The sequence below is a fragment of the Chlamydotis macqueenii genome, chromosome 1 (genome assembly GCF_036417535.1).
Source record: "Chlamydotis macqueenii isolate bChlMac1 chromosome 1, bChlMac1.mat, whole genome shotgun sequence".
NCBI classification, from domain to species: Eukaryota; Metazoa; Chordata; class Aves; order Otidiformes; family Otididae; genus Chlamydotis; species Chlamydotis macqueenii.
The window spans coordinates 203665321-203692356 of record NC_141556.1 but is presented as its reverse complement, the minus strand read 5'-3'; the positions used below and the strand labels follow the sequence as shown (position 1 = coordinate 203692356).

The window sequence follows — 27036 nt, the reverse complement described above, 5'->3', positions numbered from 1 at the left end:
TGCGAAGAAGTCACTCTGCAAATTACAGGAACTGTGGCACAAAGAAGTGGGCTTCTCATGGCCTCCAGAGTAAACACTACATAAGCATCTTGTGCCTGAAAAATGTATCATGCAGCTAAGTGAACGTTCTTCCGCAGACATTATTTTTGACTGAGGTACAGAGGCCCTGTTGGACAGGGAACCAGACAAATCCAGGGGAGCAGAAATCCCTGCCCAGACAGCTTACAATTCACACAGACAAAGTGACAAAAGAAGGGAAAGAGTTACAAGATGCAATCAGGGTTACAAGGAAAATATATTGAGCCAACTTAACCAGCAGGAAGGCAAGACAACCTTGATTCTAGAAAATAAATGTTGCGTTGTTCTCTCCTTGTAAAGGTAATGATCTCAAGTGCTGAAAAAACTGTGAAAAGGCAGTTGAGTTGTGCATTGGAACTGGAAAAAGAAACCCACTTATGCAAACTTCAGTAAAAAAGTTAAATAAGAAAATAAGTTTGTGTAAAATTTATTTTTATATTATACAGTTACAGTTGCAGCAGTATTTGCAATCATATGTACATTTGTATCGATGAATCACTTAGCCTCAGCCTAAAAACTGTGTTTTCTGTACACTGGAGTAACTTAACACCCCAACTTCATGGGGGAAAAACTTCAGACCTAATACATACTACTTTACCTAGATGTGTTCTGAAGATTTTTTGTATCCACAGATAAAATGTGTAAACTATCAGCAGATTACACATGAACTATTGATTCCTTTTCAAATCTTAGCTTAATACTGGCTAATAAGCTGCCTTCAGAAAGAAACATTCACGTTCTTGCCACTTACAAACAGGCTGACTTTCTGTTATTAATTACAGACTACTGAGACAACACTCCCAGGACAAAAAAAAAGTTACAATGGTTGTCAAAGGAATTACTGTTGCATTTAGAAGATTTTATGCAATTTTTCTGTATTAAGATTTTACCAAGATGTGCAACCACAGCTGAGAAATGCTAAAAGTCATTACTAGAACATACCAATATCAACAGTTTTACACTCAGGGATGTTTTTTTTTATAGCAAGGGTGTATCAGCAAACCCCTTAGTTTCATAAGGGGAACACACAGATAGCTTTTGAAACTCCTGGGACACTGTACTAGAACTTTCGATTTCTAATTAACAAATCTAATAACAGACTTAAAAGAGTCTTGTTTGAACCTTTTTATGTCAGAGCAGTTTATTGTGATGGAAGATTATTTTATCAGCTTGGAGACAGCAATCTTTCTCTGAAAGAAGATACTTCCAAGGACTCAGTGTTTACAAACAAGCAGGAGTTTTCAAGAGGGAACATCTCATATACACACACAACAGGAAAAAAAAAAGGATATACAACTGTCAGGTTGAGGATTTCACTCACTTAAAGCACTTGAAAGAAAATGGAGTTCCTCTGAAAATTCATCTCTAAGTGTGGGTGCAGAATCAGCTGCACAACTTCATGAAAAAAAGAAATAATATGGTAGAGATTAAACTTAAATTTCTATTTCACCTGTTTGACTTTGGGTCCTTTCATGCTGTGGTTACATAAAATTTGGTATTAATCCGAAAGCTGAAAACATTGTACCATATCCAAACTCACAGGAGCAAGAAATGTCCTCTGAAGAAGGCCACAATAGATGTATTTTTTTCTTTCTTAAGACAAAACATACATACCCTTAAATCTGGAGAGAAGTTGTCTGCTGAGGTGGAGACGGAGTCAGATGATACAGCAGAAGCAGATTTGGTGTGAGTGGAATGGTCCGAGTGAGAAGTGGAAGCGCTGTAAAGAGAAACACCACAGTGTATCAAAACCCTGCTCAAGAACGCTCAAAAGCTGACGAGTACGACCACTCGCTGCAGTCATATCGGGCATTTTCCACCACTTCCACCCTTCCCATTCTCAGTTATCCAGCCCTCAGCAGTGGTCTAAGAGAACCTGTTTTACCTGCTGTTGCCATGGATTACCAAAGCGTACACAATTCGTTACCAAATCTCCGCTCAGACTGAGCCAACATTATCATGATCACAAGCTTGATCAAATCTTAAATCAGAGAAACCAAGGGCCCCCATTTAGGGCTTTCAGATGGGAGATATTAGTGCGCTGCAAGGGGATGGAAACAGACGGACTCCTGAACGCACGCCAGCACAACTCCAACCACAGCTTTACAGCAGTGGAAGAAATTCAGAATACAAACTTTTTCCATCACACATAACTTCCCTCCTTCAGGTATAAGTACAACCCTCAGGAGAATTAAAAAGACTCTCCTAGCATACCCCTCTCATGGTAGAAAGTGTGATTTGCTAAATAACAAAGCAAAACAATTTTTTTTTTTTATTTTTCTACACAGTTTTCCTAGTATAGCTGTAAGCAATTAAAATAAGATTATTTTATAGTATATTTATGCTGCAGCCTCTCCTAGAACCATAATTGCTTAAAATTAGCGTTCAATAATAATGCTTTTAAAACCCCAGATGACTGTAAGAAAGATCCTCCATGGTACGGCGTTACTCCCTGAAGCCACAGGTCAGCAGCAAACACTACCTGTGCTAATTAATTCCCACACTTCTACCGACCCCAGAAAGGTTTTACCTGCGTGTAAAGCCACTCTTACAGATCAGCTATAGGGCTTGCAAGCCTAGCCTTGGCCAAAGCAGAATACCAGCAGGAATATTACTGTTACCAGCTGTATTAATTAGACACATGACAACCTAGAAAGAGCTATACCTGAGCTTCCAAAGAACCTGGAGATCCGTTAATTGTCTGAAAACTGTTTTGCTGCTGGTAAACAGTCATCAAAAGGCCATAATGTTCCCTTTTTATTTCTATTCTTCATAATTTGGCGAAGTACTACACAGGCAGCGTTAAAAACATGAAGGACTACAGCAAAATTCAGCTCTTGCTGGGAGTCAGTTCTTTCTCTCCAAGGATTAAAGAGCATTGGCAACTCTTCCATTGCACAAAGTAGAAATTTAGAAATGGAACCTTTGGGAACAGTAAAAAATTATTTAAAATAAATTATATTGGTGTGCCAATTGAACAGCACAATTCCACTGAATCCATCTGTTGTACACGGCTCAATAGCTAATCACTCAGCTTTCCAACTTGCTCAACTCTTGCAGGGTTGCCAGGTAAACTCACGTAATTTTGGATGGACAGTGGCACTTGTGCACACAGTGCTGCTCACACTGCAACAGCCCCAGAGTCTCCGTCCCCGGCAGAAAATAATCTTGCACTAAAATAAGAAGAATTGAATCTACAAAGCCTCCCACTCTTCCAGATCAAAGGGCCTCACACATACACGGAATTTGTACAGTGTCACATTACGACAAAATTGATATAAAGTGTACACTGCTGCTGAACGGGCTGCTCATGTTCCACTCTCTTCCTCCTTCTCTCAATCTGGGCTGCACACCGCTGCCATCTCCAGTGCGCTGGACAAGCATCAGGGGATGCACGGTTCAATTTGCTGATCTGCCGGGGCAGTAAACTATTAATAAACATGAAGAGAGTCTTCTGCTGGATAATAGGGCTGATTGGATTCATTACATGGCTGTATAAATCACCAGATGCAGTGCACGGAGAGGGAGGGAATCTGTATCTGGAGATGATGAGGAAGGCTGAGAGCACTTCTGCGCACAGCAGCCTGCAGGCATGCTAAATTAGGCTTAGCACTAAACCACATTTGTACATTAGTTTACTTAAAGGAGCTCAGACTTCTGAGTGTGTTCCCTTGAAACTCCTTTCAGTCTGGTTTCTTCATGGTCAGCCTTCCTCTTCCAAGCATTCCCCCTTGTGTTTGCAACTGTTTAATTAATTTGATTTTAAAAGCATGTTAAAAAAAAAAAAATCAGACTTAATCATTCCACAAAGCAGCATCAGTTTACTACAGCAACCCAGAAGAAGGTGGTACTTAAAGTTATCAATGAAGAGCAAGCAGATCCTACAGATGCATTTGTCACGGGTGACAACTCTGACTCTCGTCCCTGCATCCCCACTGCGCCTTCTCCCACGCCAGCTCCAGCCAGGGGAGCCAGAGGTGCAGAGTAAGCTTCCAGAAGCCATGCCTTATAGCACCTTCCCCTTTCAGGGCCCAGAAGTTTGTGTATTCTGCTGAGTTTACAGGTCATTTAGCACAGGTATAAAGAACTAAGCAAGGGACACAGCAGCAGCTAACCTGGCCTCTGTGCATCACGCGGACTGCTTACTCACTGAGTGACCATCGCTAAACCACTGAGCACAGTAATAGAAGCATTTGCATCAAGAATTTCACATCCTTTAGTCACAGAAAAGGGAGCTGGAAAGCCTGGAAAAGTTTAATGGACTATGCAGTCTCTCCGTCCAAGCCAGGACAAGCTACACCCAAACAACTCCAGAGACCTGTCTGTCTAACTTGCTCTTAACAGCTCCCACGCAGGGAAAGTGCTAACAAAAGGATCAAAATTTCACCATTTTCTCTGCTTACACAATTCATCTGCGCTTGTACATTCTCAGTGTCTACCTAATATACAAGCAACGATTATCTAATAATTGTTGACCAAAGATTTTTATTAAATAGTTAATTAATTTCACCTCAGCAGGCTGAGAGACAAGCTGCTTTATGCAGGAAGAAGAAGAAAAAAAAAAAAAAAAAGGAGAACCATAATCCACAGCATGTCTGAGTTGTGAAAGCGTTTTGTGTTTGTTGATCACGCTTGGCTTCAAGTGAGTTTTAATGAAGGAAAGCATTTGCATTTTAGAAGTGCATTTTCAAAAGCTCCCCGCACCAGCGCCCCTCCGCTCCCACAGAAGCCGTCAGTGAAGCCTCCCTCCAGCAACAGCAGTGTGAGCTTTTGGGAAGCACCGCCTGCACACAGTGAACAATACCGCTTGGATTATGCGGTTCTGCGCAGGATGCATAGGTTGCACATGTTTGGCTTGCCGCCTCTGTTCTCCTCATCCATCATTTATAGGGAGCCGAGATGGAATGAAGGAGTAGACAACCAAAACGCTGCTGGCTTGCGGCTCCCTCCTCTTATCATTTTCAGGCAGTTGCACAACTCCAGCTCCGCTGCTTTGCGAACTAATTAACCTGATGTCCCTGCACGCACATGAGAAGTTTATTAGCTTCAGTGGTCTAGTCAATCTCGAGCTCTCCTCTGCTGCCAGTGCAAAAGGAAAGATCTCAAACCACACGGTTTCGTATGTCTTTGCATGGGGGAGAGTATCCGGAGGCCCACACACAACCAGAGCTCTGTCCATGCTTTGCCATCAGCCCTTCTGCATCATCTTGGGCAAACCATTTACTCCTGCTTCTGACACAGCTTCTGCACATTATCCCGGCTTTTGCCAATGTAAAGTTAAAGCTGCCTCGTACCATACTTTTGGCAGCATGATGAGGGACTGCTGGTAACAGCCTAAAATGCTGAAGACCCCACCACGGATGCTCTGCTCTCAGAGGGACAAATTCTCAACAGCAGTAAGGCGACACAGAGCAAATGCGAGTGATGGCAAGGGCACGATGGGCAGACGTAACTGCTGGGTTCGGGGACACGTGACAAACACTTGAGAACACAGGCCGGTCCGGCCAGATTTCAGCAAGTTTTAACAATCACTGGAGCTGTGCCAGTCACTGCCAGCTGAAGATCTGGTTCAATAAACTTAATATTTAATATTATTATATTGATATTATACTTAATATTAACAATATTATCCCTTGGAAACAACATATCACAAAATACTTTGAGCTCTTCCTACAGGAAAGACAGCGAGCGCAGACGTTCCTGTGAGGAACCTGTGAAGACCAAGGACCTCCTCCTCTTCCCATCCTTCAGGCCCAGACAGTCCCGCATCACCCTTGCTATCGGATGTCTGTGTTAAGTGCCAAAAGAGACCCCTAAAATAATTCAAAAGCATCTCCAGGGAAAGTGCAGTCATTACTCCTGCGACTGCCATCCCCATTTACTCCTCTCCTTCCTCTCTCCCCATGCAGAAGTGGGAAACAGGTTTAGGATGCAATTAACACTGATACACGTCTTTCATCTTAGTAATTATTTTTATTATTTAAATATATTTCTTATGGGCAGATTTTGAATGATAAATGAGTCCAAATGAGGGCTGTCGGCACAATGGTCTTGTACAGTATGTGCACGCAGTATTATCCCCTTGGCTATATGGAATACATACATGCAACCTATAAAAGAATTACAATGGAAACGAAGCACAATGACTCAACTCCTGATAAAGTATTCATTGTTATTATTAAGATTATCCCACAACATGCCAGATGGTTTTCAAACATATTTCAGACTCAGACAGATGCCCTCTGGTGATTCTTGTTCAGGCAATTGAAAGGTATTACTGCATCCGTAGCAGAATTGAAAGTATGCCAGTGTGCTCAGCTTAAACTGTCCACAAAAATGCAAAGAAGCTGCAAACAGAAGCGTCTGATACACACAAACTTATCCTGTTTAACTATGAAGGTGCAGGGGAAATATTTTGGGGGAAAGCAGCGATAAAGTCTTAGGCCACTTCAAAAAGTGCCATTAAATGGCATCTGTCAAAGCCACCCGAGGCAATCTCTACTCTCAGACTCTTGCAACCTAAAAAGCATGGTGTGTAAGAAAGCCAAGGAAAATAAATAAAAACCTGTAGATATCATTTGTTTTACCAGCTGTTACAGAAAGAGTTTGAATATGAAGTTATTGCTTTCCTAGAGCAGATAAGCAGCAGTATTCCCTGGCAGGAGAAAGCACAAGTGCAGCTTCTGAAGACGGCAATTTTAGCACAGAAGGGTTCAAGTACAACACAGTGAACTCAGGTCAGGTAGAAGACAAGCAAGAAGATGCAAAGGAAGCACCCAAATCGAACTGTGAAGCCCCACAACTTTAACCTGATGCAGACAAAAGCACCAATTAAGGAGGAGTGAGTTCTCCTCCCTGTATCCTTACCCCTACTGTAGGAAATTTAATACAACGTTCTTTGTACTCCAAAAAGAGGATATTTCTCTTCTCTGTCCCCACCCTCCACAGGAAGGAAAACTCCTAAGCAATCTCTACAAAGAGCGTTCTGTGAACATCAGCCTAAGGACAACCACACTATACAACTCTTATCTTAGAAGAAAGTCATGACAATCGATTTCACATACCACACAAAACTTTCACAACAACTTCCAGCAAAACTTGAGTCAAAGGTCATGACATTAAGGGATGGTCCAGTTAAATAATCCTAGCTTGTAACTGCTGGGAACAGTCATTTCCAAGCAAGAATCTTAAAGGTGTGCCTCTTTCTGTTTGGCAAGAACATTAAAAATATACACATATATTCCTTCTGCTGCACTTCCTTCAGCAAGAACATTAAGAGTATAGACATATATGCCTTCCTAAAGATAAGAAAAAAGTCCTACGCAGAAGGGGATCGGCTACAATGAAAGCGGTGACGCACAGGTTGCCCAGAGAAGCTGTGGATGCCCCATCACTGGAAGTGTTCCAGGTCAGGCTGGATGTGGCTTTGAGCAACCTGGTCTGGTGAAAAATGTCCATGCCCATGGCAGGGGGGTTGGACCAGATGATCTTTCAAGGTCCCTTCCAACCCAAACCACTCTGTAATTCTATGGGTAGCAACTCCCTAAGAAACTATTGTCAATTTCTGAAGACACTTGTTCAGACTTTGAAAAGTGAGGAAGAGACTTTTGTCCTGCTCAATTAAAAAAAGACAAAAAGGGAAAAAAAATTTGAAAAATAAATATCCATGACTTGTGTCTGAGTTTAGCACCCAGAACTCTGTGAAAAACTGATGGGAAAGGAGGAAAATATATCTGTGGAAAATATGCCATTTTTATTCGCAGCATACAGATAGGGCTCGAGGACACCACCTTGTACGAACATCTTAAAACACTGACCTGGCTCACTCCTATAAATAACACAAGCAAAATGCAGTCAGTGATGACAAAGTCAGCTCTCCAGCACCTTCTTTATGAATATTCCTTCCCTGCCAGTACAAGTACATTGCTTGCAGAGGTGTGCCAATTACTCAGACACGAATCGGCATGAGCTGCTCGCACCACTTCTTCTGTTCCAAACTGAACTTTTTGTTTCAGTAGTCACCGAACTGACACGGAAAACAGGTGATAAAATGCACCACCGGGCAATACAGTTTCAGTCACAGAGGTCATAAATGAGAAAAACACTGCAGAGGGCAAATTTCCATTTCCTCTCTTCCTGTTTTTGCAAAAGTTTCTCATTATGTACGTTCCTAATTAAACAAGGTGAAAACTGCAAATTAATAATGACGAGTGGCAAATACAATTTAATTCAGAAGTTTCAGATGCCAAGACAGCAGGATCCAACTGGTTCAAATTTACAACAGGGTCATGAATAGGAGCACCTGCAGCACTTGGGCACTTCTCTTAAAAGTATAGTGCCACAGAGGTATTGAGCTCCCTTCCCAAACTCAAGCCAACAACTCTCCTTCCTCAATATTTTCAACACTCCTGTTTCTTTCAGAGAAGCAAAAATACTGGAAAAAAAATTTGGGTCACATCAGAGCAGAGGGAAACAAACCAGTGCTTGTTCCCTATGAATATGACTTTGTCCTGGCTAGCACTGGCTGAACTGGCCTGGGAAATCCAGCTGCTGCCCACATCAGGATCTGCTACTTACAGCAGCTGTCTGTGGATGTGCGCTAAGTGGTCCCCATAGTCCTTATCTGTATATATCCATACACCTAAGGGTACTCAGAAGCTGCTCGTACATCCCTCTTTCAGCAAGCACTTGAAAGCACAGCCGGCATCTGACCGAACCAAGGCCTTGCAGCAGGAGCTGGGCACTCCGTGCTGGCTTCCCCTCCGCCACAGGGTCTTAACAGGCTCTGGCGCTGTAAATTAAATTTTAATGTCTTAACACCACCTCTCCCAAGCCAAGAATTCCGCAGGGCTCGGTGCTGCGCATGCCCACAATAACAGGTAACCCCTCTCCTGAAAAGCTTACATGGATGGACAAAGGAGTAGTATCTCCAGCGAGGAGTGACTTAATTCTTCACTGCGAAACAGAAAATCAAAACAGGATTATTCTACTTAGACAACAAGCACCGAAAGAAACTACTTACACCATACATGGGACACACCCTTACCCTCCCAGAACACCCAGTACCCTTGTTTTAAGCATGCGCAGGACAGACAAAAATGCAACATTTCAGAAGTACATGGAACTCACAATTTTTCTAAACATTTAAAGATCCCACTTTAACCTCTGCTTGACCTGTAACAATCTGGGAGGGGTGGGGCAGGCATAAACAAAACTGCTTTTGAAGGCAAGAAAACCACCAACTGGCAGGTTCCCCTGTCGTTCAGAGGAGGCAGACAGTTATAGAATATAACGTACCCTCTCCATTAAAAAGGGCTGGCAATGTCAGAGCTTAACAACATCCTAAAAAGAAGCCATTTCAGCAAACAAATCATTGTGCATGTGTACAGCCGACCCCCACGCCACTTGCCTGAATGAAAAAGATTCACTTCTGTAGCCAAGAAAAGCCGGCTCTCAGTCCGACGTCAATGTTCCACAGGAGGAAAATGTCATTTTAAAAAAGTTGATCCTTTTAAGTAGCATCCCGAGCTGAATATGTAGTACATGTTTTCCCATGAGCCATAAAGACAATGTCCTATATTTTGACCGTGAACAGGCTTTTCTAGGAATGCAAATTTTGCTCTCCATAGTTACACAATGGACTACAGTGTCACAAGCACCGTTCGTGCTCCATTAGTCATTCTTTTATTTTTTTTTTTAAACAGAAATTCACAAAAGGCCTACAGTGTGTGTAGAGCACTTGCTAAACAATAGGCTGACTGTTTAAAATATTTGCAAGATTCTGAGAATAAAAAGCCAACACCCAAAGACAAACTAATATGCAGCATGTAATTAATAACAGCAAGCAGCCCACAGGATCATGCTTTCATGAGTCAAACAACCCAGAAAGTAAAAAACAGGAAGAAGAGCAGCTACCACAGGCCTGAACCGATATCCTCTGATCAGCACGTGGAAGATAACTCCAAAATGATCTGTATTCATGAAAGGAACAAAAGGGGAGTTAGGTTTCTAACAAGCTCCAGGCTGGGGTGGGACGGTGCTCCAAGCTACAAGGAAGAAAAGAGAAGAAAAGAAAAATATGTATTTTTCAAAAAAGTTGTTAGATTTCTGCTGGAAACTGACATTTTACCGCTGTTTCATCAACTAAATTTCAGCCCATATTTGGAGTCCAAAGTTAGTTACTACCTCCTGAAAGCAAGTTGATAACCCAGTACTTCGGTCTGATTCTAGTTCCTAATGGAAGTGTTTGGCTTGCAAAATCCACCACTAGCAGTTAGGGCTGTGAGTGGTGGACAAAGCAAGCAACCCACCTCCTCCAGGTGAGACACGATGGAAAGGCAGCCCAGTTGTCCTGGCTCTGCCCTAGTACTTGGGAGAACGGTTTGACAGACTTCCCAGAGATGGTGGGCATGTCTGGGTCTGTGCTGCAAAGCTTTGGGGATTACAATCACCAGGACAGACCCTCAGCATTGAAAATAAATTCAGACTATAAGGTGAAGAGGGGTTCAAAACACAACCTTGCTTAATGTCAATGTAAACATGGTTGCCTGCTAGAACAGAGCTCCCACTCATTCCTCACCGTCCTACACATTAGGTTATGCTATGCTTTTTGGGATCATTTCTCATTCACAAGGAGCTAGAGCTTTTGTTTTCAAATATAAGATGCTGTGACAGGCAGGACTGAACTAAAAATGAAGACTATCCCCCCGAGAAAACACTATTTCTACATCAAAAAAATATGGCTGAGGCAGAGAAGTTCCAGCACTTCAGGCTTCAGATGGCTGAAGAAGTGCTGCACAGGGAGGGAGAAAAATCCCCTAGGAAGATCACTGATTGATGGGATGTCTGGCAAGTGATCTCTCCAGCCCTGACGAATCAGGACATGACCTGACTTGTAGCTTTCTCCCCGAAACAGCCCGGGCAGCTGCCTGGGCAGACCAGAGCCAATGGGCTCTCCATGCAGCATGACTGCCTTTAGCAAAAATGAAACTCAAGAATCCAAATCCAAGTGTTTCCTGGTGCTACAAAACCACCTGTGTCTCTTAGCTCTACCTGTGGAAGAAGCCAATTCCAGGGCTCAGGACATTTTGTGGCAGAGAAGTAAGAGTTGTGGGTGGTGCTGCTATCTCCTACATCAGAGCAACTTCAGATTTACCACTGCATCCACAGAAGAAGGAGGCTCGGCAACATCTAACTGTCTCCATGGGTGCTCCGACTGCAGACACAAGTCATTACAGAAATCCTGCATACAGTCCAAAACCACTCTTGCCATTTATCAATATTTATATTTACTTTATAAACTTCCACCACCTTCCTGTAAAATTGTACTAAGCCAGAGAAAAATATACAAGTACAAAATTATCAGGATCTTGATGCAAATTCAGACAGTCCCATGATAAGTTACAATAATAACTCCAGAGCCTAAGAGCAAGGAGAAGCGGAATAAATGGAAACCAACTCAGGATATCAAATCTTTCATCTGTTTGTTAATTCTTTTTTTTTTTTTAAAGAAAAAACCTATTCCCTTGATCAAGGAAAGAAATATAAATAATACCTACATTAGCTAAGTACTCACCTCAGGACAGAAGGAGAACTGGATAAAAAGACAGACAGAACTTCTCCTTTACTATTTGTATTCTGGCAGTGCCTTAATTTCTAGCAACATACTAAGAAGCAGTTATGTATAGTTTAACCAAATGTATGTATCCTTCCCACAGTTCATGTGCTGTCTCCATTTTTCTTGAGATTTCTACCTATTTCCCCATTTAAAAAAAACCACCATAGTCAGAACGTAACACATATTGTTAAATGTTCTGATTTTCTTTCAAACACACACCACACAACCCCCTCACCCCAAACACCCACAGGAATTAAAAATACCAGCAATTTTCTCATCAATGACATTACTTGTTCCATCTTCAGAAAAATCAAGAGGAGGAGGAAAGAATATATAAATACAGCCAATCTGGAGAGTCTTGTATCACCTAGCAAAACTGATGTGGTGTAACACCTTGATAAGCTTTCACAGAAACTGCGTGCTCTGCCAGACTCTGCTCAAAAAAGGACTGGGAACAACTACATTCTGTTGGCAGCCCAGCCCCTGCATGAAATTGGTCCCTAGCAGAGCCTCAAGGCTAAAGGCAAGTGTTCAGTAATTTGGGGGCTTTCTTTACAGAAACTCAAGCTAAGACAACACAAGATGTTTTCAGAAACAATGAGTACTTGTATCTTGTCACAAGATCCAGAGAGCCCAGTATCTTTGAAGATTGTGGTCCATCGGTCAAAGTCTCCAGGTTCAACACTAATACCCGGGACCAGGTTTCCCCACAAACTCAGTCCTGTTTATTGTCTAAATACAAAGCCCAGTTTCCAAAGTGCTCAGCAGCCATTGATTTCTATATGGGCCAGATTTGCCAAAAAACTCTGCGCACTCATGCACCCCACTGGTCAGTTGTAGGGTACATGTCGAAAAGAAAGGTCTTTCAGATTCTTCCACCTTACAAGGAAATGAGGCACACAAAGTCTGCAAGCTCATCTGAAGATTTTCTGTACATCAATTCTCATGTGTCCAAAATGAGGCTAATCTTCTAAGATCACCTACAGCCACTTCATAGAATCATAGAACAGTTTGGGTTGGAAGGGACCTTTAAAGGTCATCTAGGCCAACCCCCCTGCACGGAGCAGGGACATCTCCAACTACATCAGGTTGCTCAGAGCACTTCCTCTGAAACTTCTGTTTCCTCAAGCAGAAATCAGTGTATGCAAAAAACAAAGTAACTCGAAGAGGAGCAGGATCAATGAGGTCTGGATGGTTCTGCTCCTGATGGTAGATACCACAGGTGTCTATGCTCCCACTTACGTCAATGGAAACACAGGCAACGGAGTTTAGATGACAATTCAGCTCTCCCAGAGTGGACACTTTCTTCAATTTAATTACTTGTGGAGTGTATTCACTCTGCTGAGGGTAGTGATGTTTTAAATACCTACTTCACATGGAGATATGGCAAGCTGAAGTAGATCCTGCCCTGGTTTCCAGAAGATGAGTGTCTTGTGGCAGAGAAGTTTGTGTTTGCTTTTTGTTTTCAACTGAACACAGCCTTTTGTAGACACCAGAGCAAATACAAAGAAAGAAGGAAATGCAAAAATGAAAGAATATAATGTATGTCTCCAACTTGAGAGAAGCCTTGTCCAAGAGAACCTGCACACATCTCTGGCATCTTTCTCATCTAGGTCTTCCCTTATGTTGAAAAAGAAACACGCTTTTCCTGTAATGGAAAAACTGACATGGCCTCCCTTCCCATCTCCATCTTTGTTTAAATGCAAAACTTGTCCTAAGTTATTACTTTCACTCCTCTGTCAAAGTCAAACAAGGTTAAAGTTGTCCAAATGTTACCAAAACTATTAATGGACAAACTAGACAGATATATATACATACATGAAGAAATGGAGCTTAGAAAAATCAGACTACAAGTATCTGCTCTCTCCTAAGTTGCGAACAGATTTAGTTAATGTGTAAAAAAGAGGAATGACACGAGTTAAAAAAAAATAGCTCCTTCCTTTTTTGGAGTGGAGAGCAACCCAAACTCAATGGACTTTTTGCCCCTACCACAACAATGAGGAGGGAGTTCTGTGTAGGTGGTCACATCTGAATTACTCACTGTAGGCTTCCTTACAGTCACCAAGGAGAAACTGAGATGACTCACTCTTCCCCATTGACTACAAAAAGAAACCCAGAGACTAGCAGAGATCTGCATTAGTCCAGTGAGACGAGACAAATCTCATCCAGGGTGCCTGTATGCTTCTTTATGCAAGGTGGAAGCAGAAAGTGGAAGCAGAAGGTGGAATCTAGAATCAGAACATGTTTTAGCAAAAAAAAAAAAAGAGATGAAAGATATCCTTCCATGGTGCTGGGGGTAGCAGTGATCAGGAGAAGCTGTACCCCATGCCAGCAGATGGTAACAAGTGAAGGGCCAGGACTACTCTGCTGGCACAAGTCCTGCCTGAGCACACCCATAAACAGGCCCATCACATTATTCTTCTCACACTCCGGCATTTAATGACCATTCTGGTAGAATACTTCTTCACCTTCAAGGAAAAAGTCTTGGGAATTCCTTCTCATGAGATATGGGGGCTCATTTTCAGTGTAGAAGTGGGATGTCCATTCTTAGACTAGAGAACAGAGCCTGAATCTTCAAGAACAGCCTACTTCAAAAGTCAACTTGACTAAAATGCGAGCAGAATATCCCACATTGTTCATTTCTTTATCAGAAATGTTCCACTTACAAATGAGATGCTGATCAGTTTTGATACGTTAAAGGTATCCCATCTGCTGGTTAAACCAACCTGTACTCTGATGACTGATTTTGACAGTCATCCTTTAGCAGCTCATCTCTGGTCTACAGGCTTCAGTGATCTGCCCCTACCTTCAGCATCTGCTCTCCACAGCAGCCCCACAGCCCCTATAATCTTCCATATGTAACCAACTCGTTCGCAGGCTCCAGCTCTTTCATGGGTAGATTTAGCTGAAACAGTTGATGAGGCTTGTCCTACTACCTATCTGTGCAGTCTTTCTCTTTGAGAAGACCACCATCTTATAGCAGTCATAGCAGCTGAAATCAACAACAGGATTTATTAACAGAGCAATAAAAACAGCACAAATGTTTTATTTTCACTAAAGGCAGGAGGTGTGAATGAGGCTCTAGTTCAGCAGCTCAGTAATTCAGACATTAATGCTTTTTTGTGTCAGGGGAAAAAAAAAAATAAAACAAAGAAGTGACCAAAACTTTGTTCACAAAACACTAAGCGATGGTTGTATGTATACTCACTCCACCAGTTAATTTTTTTTTCAGAAAAATATAGCTAGGTTAACCTTTAGCCCTGTCATTCAGTATTGCCATTGCTCTTCAGAGGCCATAAGCTTTGTAGTGAATTTTTAAGACCCGAGGACCAAGGTCTGTTACTCTTGCTTTGCCTGAACTGTTCTTGACCTGTCCACAGCTTTGTTTTGCTTGGTTTAGTGGTGACTGCAATTTCTGTAATTGTCCAGGTGTCCATATCTACTTTGCTTTGTTTTTGTTTGCATGCGACACAACCACAGTTTTGCACAGCTAGCAGTAACAAGCAGATATCCTATAGAGAAGGTGATATTTACCGCTAAAGTAATGGCTTTCTGTACAGAACAGTAACAGCCTGGTATGATAACAGAGGCCTGGAGAAATGGAGACACTGGGTGTGGCATAGAGGAGTACAGGCACAGGATGAAAAGACATGGGGCACAGACTTGGCAGACCTGGAGCTGGTCAAAACTGGTTTTAGAGGTAACAAAGAGGACAAAGAAATAGTATCTCCTACCCATAAAAGCATACCATCTACAGCAAAAATCAGATGTAATGTGAAATTGCAGACCAACGAAGAAAGAGACAGGTGTAAAGTTGTTTCAACAAACACACTAAAATGATCCCAGGTGGATCCTAGAGCAAGGAAGGAAAAAACCATCAACACAAACCTCATACTTCTCCCCGTAACGGACTCCAGATGCTGACAACTCGCTGTAATGCCCACCACCACCAGAATAAAACAGCAGCCTTGGAACTCAGAGGAGTAGGGAAGGGGTGAGCGTAACACTGGGAAGACAGTTAAAAACCAAGAACTGTATGTATGACAGTTTTAAGAGCATTATTATTCTTTATTTTCCTGTAATAATTGCATCTGGACTAATTATGATTAGACTTTCAAAGTTTCAGTTACACTAACAATAAATTCTTTGCTATAAAAAATGTGCTGCCTTTTTGCCTGTGAACAAGATTTTGAGTGTAACTTCGTAGTCTCTTTACTTCACAGTAAATAAATCCAGATAAAAATGATGTTTTATTCTAAACAGGTGTTGCTCATCTTCCCAGAACAAAAAAAAAAAAAAAACAACAAACCACAAAAACCCAGAAACTCATGTTTTTCTAGCTAGTTCAGCAGAAATATGATCACATACCCACACCTGACCCAGATCAAATTTGAAACACTGGGTGACCTAACATTTATGATTCTGGAGCCATGGACAGAAGACTACAGAAAGGCCAGATCTGTAAAGTGGGAGCATTTGTACAGAGCTCTATGACTAGAACACCACTTTGAAGGGGTTATGGACTAGAAAACTGCTAACACTTTCTCTTCATCAAATATACCGGAGTTTAGAAAGCAATGGAGAAGAATTTGTGGAGCACAGAGGCAAAAGAGAAGCAAGGAAAAGTTACCTTGAAATTACTGGAAAATTACTGAGTGAAAACATTATCTGGCAAAAAAAAACTACAGATGGTAGGAAAAGGAAAAACAAATACTTAAAAAGTTCCACTGTTTTTTTTTTTTTGTTGCTTTCACTGATTTTTTTTCTTCAATTAGCTCCTAGTCACTGGGGCTACAAAAGAGACATCTTTTATTTAAAAATTAAGACAAGGGAGATGATAAAACATCAGAAAGAGATAACAGAATATGTTTGAGACAAGTGTTAATCTATAACTGAAGCCATAGCAGGAGTACAATCACGTAACAGATAGGAATTGCGTAATTTGACATCATCAGGTCATCCTCAATCGCAAAATTCAGGTTCTGGAATAGTGTCTCTATTTTAAATAGCCTGTAGTTAAGGAACTATGTGTACAACTCAAAACTGTCCAGCAAACAGACTGTTAGTCAGCATAACATTACCATTTCTCTTCAGAAAAGGCAGTGCTTGATGGGACCCAAGAGAGTCATGTTCAGAGCACAGCTTTACTCCTCATCAGCTCTCAGATCTTGCCTCCTCGCTTCACAGCAGTTTTTCATCTCATCCTTAGACTTTCTTGCTCTTCACGCAATCTCTCAGCAAGGAGTCTCTCACCACTCGACTGCACATCCAAGAACTTAGTAAAATTACCCGTCAGGCATTAGTAAAAATAGAGTAGTTCTGGCTGAGGCACATTTAAATAGTTGGTCCCTGGTTTTTCAATGCAGAAATCATTGCCTTCTCCACCAGCTAGAAACATGACACCCGACATGCCTGTCAGACAGAGAGAAACTTCTAAGACTGAAAGTCTCACACTCCAAGAGAAGTAGGAATGGTTTCTGCTGAAGGCAGGAGCAGAAACATACACGCCAAAGATTGCTACTAAAAAGAGTTCCTGAGTTCTTCAAAGGTAATGGTTTCTCTTCACAAGTTGTCATAGTTCAGCCCCGATCGGGACCAGACTACGCAGTCTCTCTCTCACTCCCCCCACCCTCCAAGAGAAAAGGGAGAGATAATATCAGAAAAACGGCTCGAGGTTTGAGATAAGGACAAGGAGAAAATCCTTAAAGTTACCGTCACGGGCAAAACAGACTCAAATTGAGGAAAACTATTCATTTATTACTACAAACAGCAGGATAATGAGACAGAGAATGAGATAATCTCCCCCACCCCTCCCTCTTCCCAAGCTTGACATTATCTCTACCACCTTCCCCAACCCGAGCAGCACAGGGGGGAAGAGGGAATGGGGGTTGTGGTCAGATCATCACGCGTTGTTTCACGCCGCTGCTTCATGGTTGAGGGAAGAACTCCTCGCATTCCTCCCCTGCTTTGTTGTGGGGTCCCACCCATACGCCACAGTCCTTCGTGAAACTGCTTCGGCGTGGGTCATTTCTTCCATGGGGTGCAGTCCCTCTAGAACAGCTGCTCCAGTGCAGGCCCTCCACGGGCCACAGCCTCCTTCAGGCCTCCACCTGCTCCGGCGTGGGGTCCTCCACGGGCTGCAGGTGGATCTCTGCCCCTCCATGGACCTCCATGGGCTGCAGGGGGACAACCCGCTCCACCATGGTCTTCACCACAGGCTGCAGGGAAATTCTGGCCAGGAGCTGCATTACTCCTCCCCCTCCTTCACTGACCTTGGCATCTGCAGCCGTTTCTCTCACAAGAAAAGTTCTCCACAACAGGCCGGCAGACGCTTCTCAGAATCTCTTCACATCATCCAGCTCCTCTCCACTTCTTGCAGCCAGGCTGGGCCAAGTCAGGCCCAGTTGGCTGCCTGGCGAGAGGCCAGAGGGTGAGGCCTGCAAGGCCCATGAGGCCTGCGCCTCCCATTCTGCACCTCTGCCCCCGCTCAGCTTCTTCACATCTTCTCTTCTTTTTTTTTTTTTTCCTGTTTTCCCCTTCTTAAATACGTTATCGCAGAGGCATTATCACGGGACATTCTGCTACCAATCGGCTCGGCCTTGGCCAGCAGCAGGTCCGCCTTAGGCCCGGCCAAGTCCACTAAACAAAGGGGAGCGACTTCTAGCAGTTTCCTACAGAAGCTACCACCTTAGCGCCCCCCCCCCCCAAACAAACAAAACCACAACACAAGTGCATTGCATAAATTAAAAGCTCTAAAGTCTTTTCACCTGAATTTTATTTTCATTCATTGCAAACGTATGTGCAAGCAAAACTGTTCTTTATTGTCATAATATACAGTACACACACACAAAAAAAATCCATCGCAGAATGGACTTTAGTTGCAAATAAGCGTTATACATTATCACTCACATATTAAAATTAATGATAATGAGCCCAGCTGGAGTTGCTAATTGGTTCTAGGGACAGTGTTAAGTTTCTCAGATGCAAAAAATCAGTTCATTATCAACACTCAGTCAGCAACATACTTGCCTTTAACGGTAACAACTCTTGAGAAATCCTGCTTCGCACATACAAGAAATCAAATACAAGAAGTGCTCTCAAAGCCCATGAGGAAAATGACAGCTACTCACATTTCACTGAACACCAGGAACTGGCAAAATTCTTCCCTTTCAAACTCAAACTTCAGTGACTCATCACAAAGCAACTCAATCAGCAAAGCTCCTACATCTGGTAACAATGTGGTGCTAGCAAGCCCTCCTCAGCCAACAGCTTACAGACCTAACTCCTTCCAGCATCACTCTCACCCGCGGGGAAAGAATTCCTTCAATGTAGCCTTAAATCAGACCAGGTATTGACAAGACCTTATTTGAGACGAAGGGGGGAGTTCATACCTCGTGGAGCTATTGCTTCAACAGACCTTGGTGCACTGATTTACAGAGTTTATGTTTTCAGAGTTATCCCTGCAAACATAAAGACAAGGAGCATGATTATTCTCATATGCTTCAGTAAAGGCGCAATACACAGGATCCTCTGTATCTGCAACCTCTGTGGATGATAATCACCAGGAGAGAGGTAGTAACAAGCAACCAGAAAGTGGTAACATCAAACACTGCTACAGTCATGCTGGCAGGAAACATCTGCTCACTGCCTTATCTCTGCCTCTCATTTTATACTGAGGTTGAAATATCACTGACATTTCCTACAGCAGTTTATTTACAGTACAATCACCTCCATGCTTCTGCACAGGCAATACAAATCTACCTTCAGCAGATCTAACAAAGTCTCTTAGATATCTTACTGGATTGTTGTTCAGATTGGACTGTAATACACCTTTTCAGATGACATTTCAAAGGAATATAAAGAGATATACATTCATTCAGAAAATACAGCATATAATCCACAGATTGCATGAACAAAATGCCGAATTGCTTTTAATGAAAAGTAAATATCTGAAGCCTGACATCATCTTTTTCCTAAAGTCATGTGTTCTGCTAAAGTCATACATAGCTCTATCTGGCTTTCCTTTCACAAAAGGAAAGATTATGGTAGAATTTTGTTGGCTGTTACTTTGAATTCCAAAGGTCAGAGGGTCCATATGCAACATTAAATTTAAAAGAAAAACAAAACAAAAAACCCACCCACCCACAACTCTACCTACAAATTCATTTTAAGAGGGGTCTTTGAAGAAGTCTGATTAACTAGCACAGCAGAAATGTGTTTATCACTCACCCACCCAGGATCCCCAGGCCATGTTATAGATTTAAAAGCAGTCCATAACACTGAGTAAAGCTTGTTGTTCTGGACGTAACAGTACTGTAACTCATCAAACATTAGAATCAGTGTTTTACCTTGCTCCTTTTTCTGTTTCACGGGTTGCTCCTGGCCTGACACTCCAGACGAGCAAGCGCTCCTTGCAAGCTGCTGGTTAAATACCACCACAGCTCTTTATGAGTAGTTGGCTCGTGGTCACCTGTCTTCCACAGGAACAGGATGCAAGGGTAAAGTCCATCCTAAATACTGACCTTTGGAAAGCACAGGGAGCTGCACAACCCAGTGCTGTGCCACCCAAAGCTAGCACTGGGTGAGACAGCTTAGACTTGAAAAGCAGAATAGCTGCTTCAGCACAACTATGAAGGCAGCTGAGTTAATTAGCTGTGACCTGCTCATTTGAAACTAACTCACTGTTTCCACATACAGCTGGGGATTTTTCACCACGTACGAATAGCTATACCGTGAGTCTCGTAAAGAGTTTTTCAAACATTTTTCTGCTTGGGACAGAAAGTAGGTAACATCTGTTCAGTTATTCCCGTATCTTACTCAGGGACCACTAGTACTGCACATTACTAAAGTCTATTAAAATATCAAAGCAACTTTCACCGCTAAATGTTATTATTGCCATATCTCATGCATTATTAAGAGACAGATAAAAATATATATGTTCTTTAGGCACTTATTAATGTGAGTAGTATTAGTAAACTCTATCAAGCATGTCTTCTTGAGGAGTTAGATCTTAAGTATCTCTAGAAATACAACACTTCCGAGCTGGAGCTGAGAAAATCCAAATAACGCCTTGTTATATATATTTAATGCTAGCAGTTTTCCAGTTTTTCTAAATCTTGCATAAAACAATTCAGTCAACTACAACTCAGTAAAGCTTCACATTGCTAGGTAACTGTGAATCTGGGACGAGCGACTTCTACTCTTTTTTTGGTTGTTGTTCCTTTTTAAAAAAACAGATTATAAAAACTGATGACAGCACCCTCGTGATTCATTGTCCTCCTCACATTATCCCAAAAGCTAATTTTTTCTTTTTAAACAAAACCACGTAGTGAAAATGTGTCATATCTCTGAAGTCATACATTAACAAGTCAAAGTTGGTCTAGCTATTAGACCACAATCACAGGGGTGAAAATAAGTATGTCTCAGTGCATACAAATAGTTCTCTTAGCTTCAGAGGGATTGTTCTGTTGCATAAAATCAGACTGCAGTGCAGGTTTAATGAAAAAAAAATCTTAAAAAACCCACTGAAAATGGATCTATAGTCCAATTCATAGGAAAATTATTTATTAGTGCATAAGTATTTGCAGGGGAAGCTGGTGACAAACATTTTGAAGGTCACCAGGCATCTCTCATTACAACAACCTTATTTTACTTTCTTATAATTTTGCCCTAATCTTAGCAATTTCAACTAAAAAGCTTCACAGCATATACCAACTCAAGATGAGGGATTTTTATTAATAACTGCAGATTAAAACCATTTATCTATACCCAACACCTGGCTAGAGAAAAATGTATTTTGTTTGGAATACATTTTTAAAAATGGCCGTCATTCTTCTGCGAGTTCTCGATGTTGGAGGAGAGACTTGAAATTCTGAAAGCTTTCAGATAAGCTTTTCTATATGCTAAGAAATCTGTTCAAGTCTGGGCCTTTTCAGGGCTTGGAGGACATAGCCTTGTGCATGCTCAACAGAAACAGATTTATCATCTCAATTTCCCAACAGTTCCATCTGTGCAGGGCATGCTGCTGAGAAGCTGAACAGGAGTTTCCTTGTAGCCACTGGTTCTTACTGACCTCCAGATGGGTCCAAACTGCCCAAGCTGATGCAAAGGGAAAAATAAGAGTATACTGGGTGACTGAGGCAAGGGGGAAAGAGGCTTGCAGTCATCTGGCAGGGCACAGGTAAACTGCACAAGGAAACCAATACAGAGAGCAGAGAACAGAACAATTTGACGAAGGAGGGTGAAATGAGGATGAGGAGGCAAGAAGGACTCAATAAGGAAGAAACCTGAGCGCAAACTGGGCACTGCCTGTCTGAGGAGCAGTTCTGTGGGAAAGGCTTTGGGGGTCCTGCTGGGGAAAAATAAAGCATGGGAGTACAGAGATGCTGGCAGCAAAGAGGCCACTGGCACCCCGGGCTGCAAGAACACAGGGAGAGCCAGGAGATCCAGGGAAGGATCCCCGTCTACTCAGCACTCATTGGAGTGCTTATGGAATATCGCATCCAGTTTTCAGCCCCTCAGTGTAGGAAAGACATTGATGAGCTAGCGGGAGTTCAGGAAAGGAGGAGGACCTGCCTGTGAGGAGGGTCTGCAGAAGCCTGGAGTAGAGATTGCTTCAGGGAACCAAAAAAATAGCCCTAGTTATCCAGGAGATGGCAATGGGCTGCCCAGAGAGGTTGCGCAGTCTCCATCTTTGCAGGTTTTCAAGACCAGACTGGGTAAAAGCCACAACCAGACTGGTGTGATCTCAGAGCTGTCCCTGCTGTGAGCACGTGGCTGGACTGAGGGACGCTGAGATCCCTTCAGCCTGAGTTACCTTGTGATCCACCAACCTGGGCATGGCAAGGGCAGCCAGAATGGGACAGAACAACCTTCATCCAGGTCATCCTGCCTCCCAGACCCTGCCATGAAACCCAGGGCCTCCTGTGCCACCACCCCTGTCCATCAGCCAACATCCTCCCTTGCAACCCTACCACGCTCTCCTGCATCAACCTCACAATGCCAGGTGAGACGCGCTTTTGAGTCACACAATTCAAACTTCAGTGATAGCCTGTGGAGCGTGGGAGGAACAGTCTCCCTTCAGCTTCTGTGGCTTAAAGACCTTGGAAATTACCCATGTGGCATCAAAAGTCATTCAGACTGCGAAGTCAAGCTCTCAGAAAAAGCTGTGAGGACAAAAACACAAATGCTCAACGCACCCAAGGACAGTGGTTTCTGGAAAAGCACAGAATAAGGCCTCACTTGGGAACAGCAGTGTCCAGGCAGGCAGCTAACATACCTGGTGCCCTCCCAGCTCACCTGAATTTCCTGAACCCATTCACTCCCCGTACCAAAGGCAGGTAGCACGGCTCTGGTGATGTACAGAGCCTTTATCTGCAGGCTGGTGGGGGTGCCACCTCCTTCTCTGACTAAACGCGTGTCAGAGAAACCGGCTTGACCGCGGTGGAGCGGACGTGTCAAGCCCACGCTTGACAGCCCGCACCGTCACCCCGAAGCCATCCCAAGCGCCGGGACACCCCGGCGGGCAACACCCGGCGGCGGGGAGAAGCCAGAGCCAGCTGCCCACGGAAGGAGAAAATGGCACCGGCTCCATCCCCTCGGTTTCCCTTTCCCTGCCGGCCCCTCTTCGCCCTCTTCCTCTCCCCCGACGCCCCGCCATGGCTCTTGACTGACTAGGGGTCTCTCAAGCCGCCGAGCCCCGCGGCGGCCCGGTCCGGCCCCGGTCCCCCGCGGGGGGCGATGGCGGGGGGACGCGATGGCGCGGCGGCCGTTACCTGGAGAGGGAGTCGCCGCTGGGCGGCCGCGCCGCCGCCGCCCGCCCGGCGCCGAGGCTCTCGCAGCTGGAGCTCTCCTCCATGCCGGGCGGCGGGGCGGCCCCGGAGCGGGCGGCAGTCTGTCAGCCGTGCGGCGGGCGCCCGACGGGGCGGGAAGCGGCCATGTTGGCCCGGCGTGCCGCGCGGGGGAAGGCGGGCTGAGGCGGGGCGGCGGGAGGGGGCTGGGCCCGAGGCTGCGGGGAAGGGCGCGGTGGCGGCTATGCCTATGCGTGTGCTTGTGCCTGGTTCTGCCCCTGCCCGGGCTCCCTTCCCCTCGGTCCCGGCAGCCAAGGCGAGGGCGCCATGCGGCCCATTCCCCCCGTCGGCCTGAGGGACGCGGAGGAGGGGGCGGGGCCGCTCTGAGGGAGGGGAAGGGCAAGGGCGTTGTGCCCGGCCTGCCCTCGGCACACCCCCGCCTCCCTGCCCGCAGCGGGAGCCTGGCTGGGGTCCGGAGCTTCATATCCTTCCAGCCTAGGGGGCCAGAAGGGGGTGAGAGGCGGGGGGAGCTAGCCGGCGAGCGGGGATGCGTGTTCTTGCGGGCGCAGAATTGGCCACGATCTCCCTTTTTGGCCTCTTCAAAAAGGCGGCAGCTCCCGGGTTCCCTCCCTAGGGCATCCGGGAACGGAGACCCATTCCTAACAGCAAGAAAATGGTCGGTCTCAAAGATCCCCCTGAAGTCACCTTATTTGTGTTAGCCTACCCTACTGGGAGCTCTTCTTGCGCTGGGTTGGTACCCGTAATAAAAAACAGTCATGCTCCTGAAATTTGTAATCACCCGTATCTGCTCAAGAATCCCCTTTGAGTTTATCCCTGAACCGGGTGGGGCAGGAGCTGTGGAACATGGCAGGCCAAAGTCAGGCGAATTTGCAGGGTGCCAGCACGGATCCTGTGCGCTGGCAGGGAGAGAAGTTACCGGACTGGCGGTTCCTGTGGATACGTGACGGTTTGTGCTCTGCAGTCACAGCTCACTATCAAATGTTCTGCAGGAAACACCATGGTACCTTCAGTTCCTTGGCACAATTCACCGAGCAAGAGAAAAGCTCTTGGCATTGCTCACGAAGACCAGGGAACTGCATCTTAAGGCTCCCATACACAGCACAAAGGTGCCTTCAAAATGCACAGCTGTTTTGGCAAAAATCCCATGAGGCAAAGAAACTGAAATGCTGGGGACGTGTTAGTAGACAGGCAGGTTTCCAGTAAGTCCTGCTTGTTGGTAAAGAGAGCACCCAATGCCATAAACGTCAGTCCAAATGGACCTCCTCATTTGAAAAACTACCTCAAAACAGCATAAACCTTTTATCTTCTAAACACCTGAATACTCCGTGGCTGTAAAATGCTTACTGAAACACCATTCCTCTTTGTACTCCAAGGAGTAAATGTATTGATTTATTTCTTTCTGTTGTTTCCTATTTTGTGCCTGTCATCGAAGTGTAACTCCAGAGCAGTTTAAATCATGCAGAAGCCCGTGAACACGAGCAGGATGCTGAAGTGCAGTTGCAGCAGCCCTGCCTGCGACTGCACGAAGCAGCTGTGAAATTGCCTCTGTCTCTCTTTCATTTAATATCTATTGCCTGCTGTTGAGCAAGCTTGAAGCTGGTTTAAACTTGAAGACACAGCTTTGTTGAAGCAATTTTCTGTATTCTTCTACTTAATCTTCTGAAAGAAAATTTTATAAATTGGCAAATGAATTTATCTAGTGGTTTGGTTTTGTTCCCAGTCTAGAAAATTGAGCTTCTGTAGGCTTTTCCAAAATGAAAACTCTGTTTTCTGGTTAGAAGTAAGATTTTTGTTGAATTCCTAGTGTTTTGTTAGAGTGTTAAAATCAGAACAGAATGCTTCGACATTATTAAAATAAAAAGATCAATAGACTTGTGCTGATTTTGTTCCAGCTGTATTTTTTTAATTTTTTTTCCTGTAGTTACAGGCAAGAAACATTTCAGAGGTACTATTTATTAATGGAAAATGAGGTACTAATGAGATACTATTCCCCCCTACCCCAGCTTCTGTTTAGCTTTCCATCCACACCTACATCTTGGCGAGCAGACGGTATCCTCTTCGGTGTCCTCTTTGGAGACAAGCGGGCAGGGGGTGCTGTGGCAGCAGTAGTTTTGCATCTTTGGTAAGCACTCATGCAGTTCCTGGTAGCCTTTTCCCACTGGTACGCTCTTTTCCCAGCCTTTCGGAGGATGGAGTTCCTGATGGTCGTAACCCTTGGGAGAGGAGGTCAGCGTTGTAGAACTAGCACAGAGCAGTGCGTGTCCCCCGTTCAAATCTTATCAAATAGCCTCGTGGTGAGTTGGTGTTGCTTCTGTTTCCTCTGCTAAGCATAGTTTGATAGAGGTGCAGTTGTTTAAAAATAAAGTCAAGTAGGAATAAAACCAAAATATAAACCTTCTTTGCGATGTGAAAGTATTAGAGTGCCTTCCTTTCTTCCTAATGTGCTCTTGATGTGGCATCTCTAAGTAGTTTATTGATGAAGTGCTCTGTTTGCTTTTCACTGCCCTGTTTTGTTCTTGGCCTTATCCCCAGGGCCTGTGAAACCCTTTAGAAATTCCCACTGGTGCTTTGTAAATGAGAACAAAGCTAATCACCTCCTGGATCTCTCCTGCTGCTGCAAGAAACTAGCAGTCTGCTCAGTGAATCTTTCAGCTCAACAATACCACATTTTCAAAGTCAGTCAGAATGTTCTCTCTGTGAAGCGAGTTACCTCAGTGCTCTTACAAGTGATGGAGAATAAAATAAAGGCTCTGACATAACCAAAACCAATTAAGGACAATTCACAAGACTGTTTATAACTGATGCAAAATAAGCGTAGTTCAGTCTGTTAACCTACTTTTTTTTTGCCACATCCCTTACCATTATCTTACAAGTGTCATCACTTTTTTTTTATAAATAAGAGAATGTTCTGCCATTTTGTGATTTGAACACAGGAAACAGTAAAAGAAAATTAACATCATAGATAAGTAATAAAATTATCAGTGTTCATCTTCAATGCCATGTAGCTGACACAACTGAGTTAAATGATATCCTGAAAGAGAAAATGACAAGGATGTTTCTTGAGTCAAAAGTGTGAAAGGTTATGTCCAAGCAAAGGACAAGCAGGCAATACTTTCTGTACATGATTGTAACTTGTTTATAGCACTAAGAAGTGTAAAATATATAGCCTGGCTTTCTTAGGTGTTTAGAGGCTGTCAAAGCTGTGGTGACTACAGCACAAAGAGGATAATTTTATGTATGGTGTAAAATAGGATTAAGTGAGGGGAAGTAAAACTTTTGCCTCAGTCCTTCAGTGTGAAAGAGAGACAGCATTTGTCTCCATGGTATTTAAACCACATGTCTGTTGAGTAAGGGGCTTTCTAGCTCTGTGTATTGTAGTCCATACCTCTGGTACATGATAGATGAACATACCAGATGTTGCAAATCCAGATGTTCCCATCTCTGGAACTCCCCGGCTTTGCTGCAGCACGGTCAAACACAGGCCTGTCATGTCTCACACTGTGAGCACGGTGCTCCCCAAAGCTAGGGGCA

General features: G+C 43.8%; 1 protein-coding gene across 2 annotated transcripts in view; it reads right to left on the bottom strand.

Moving 5' to 3' along the window:
- Window positions 1–23638, bottom strand: part of MTMR2 (myotubularin related protein 2) — a 64379-nt gene extending 40741 nt beyond the window's left edge. The window contains exons 1-3 of one of the 2 annotated variants that reach the window (XM_086739612.1): window positions 23470–23597; window positions 19087–19155; window positions 1693–1798 (exon numbers count right to left, since the gene is read on the bottom strand). Coding sequence is in view for 1 of the 2 variants with exons in the window: in XM_086739611.1 (XP_086595737.1) it covers window positions 1693–1798; window positions 23470–23552 (189 nt within the window). In the remaining variant the exon portion in view is untranslated. Of the gene's footprint in view, window positions 1–1692; window positions 1799–19086; window positions 19156–23469 lie in introns of both variants that reach the window. The other variant, XM_086739611.1, reaches the window with a different exon arrangement.
- Window positions 23639–27036: the final 3398 nt, after the last annotated feature.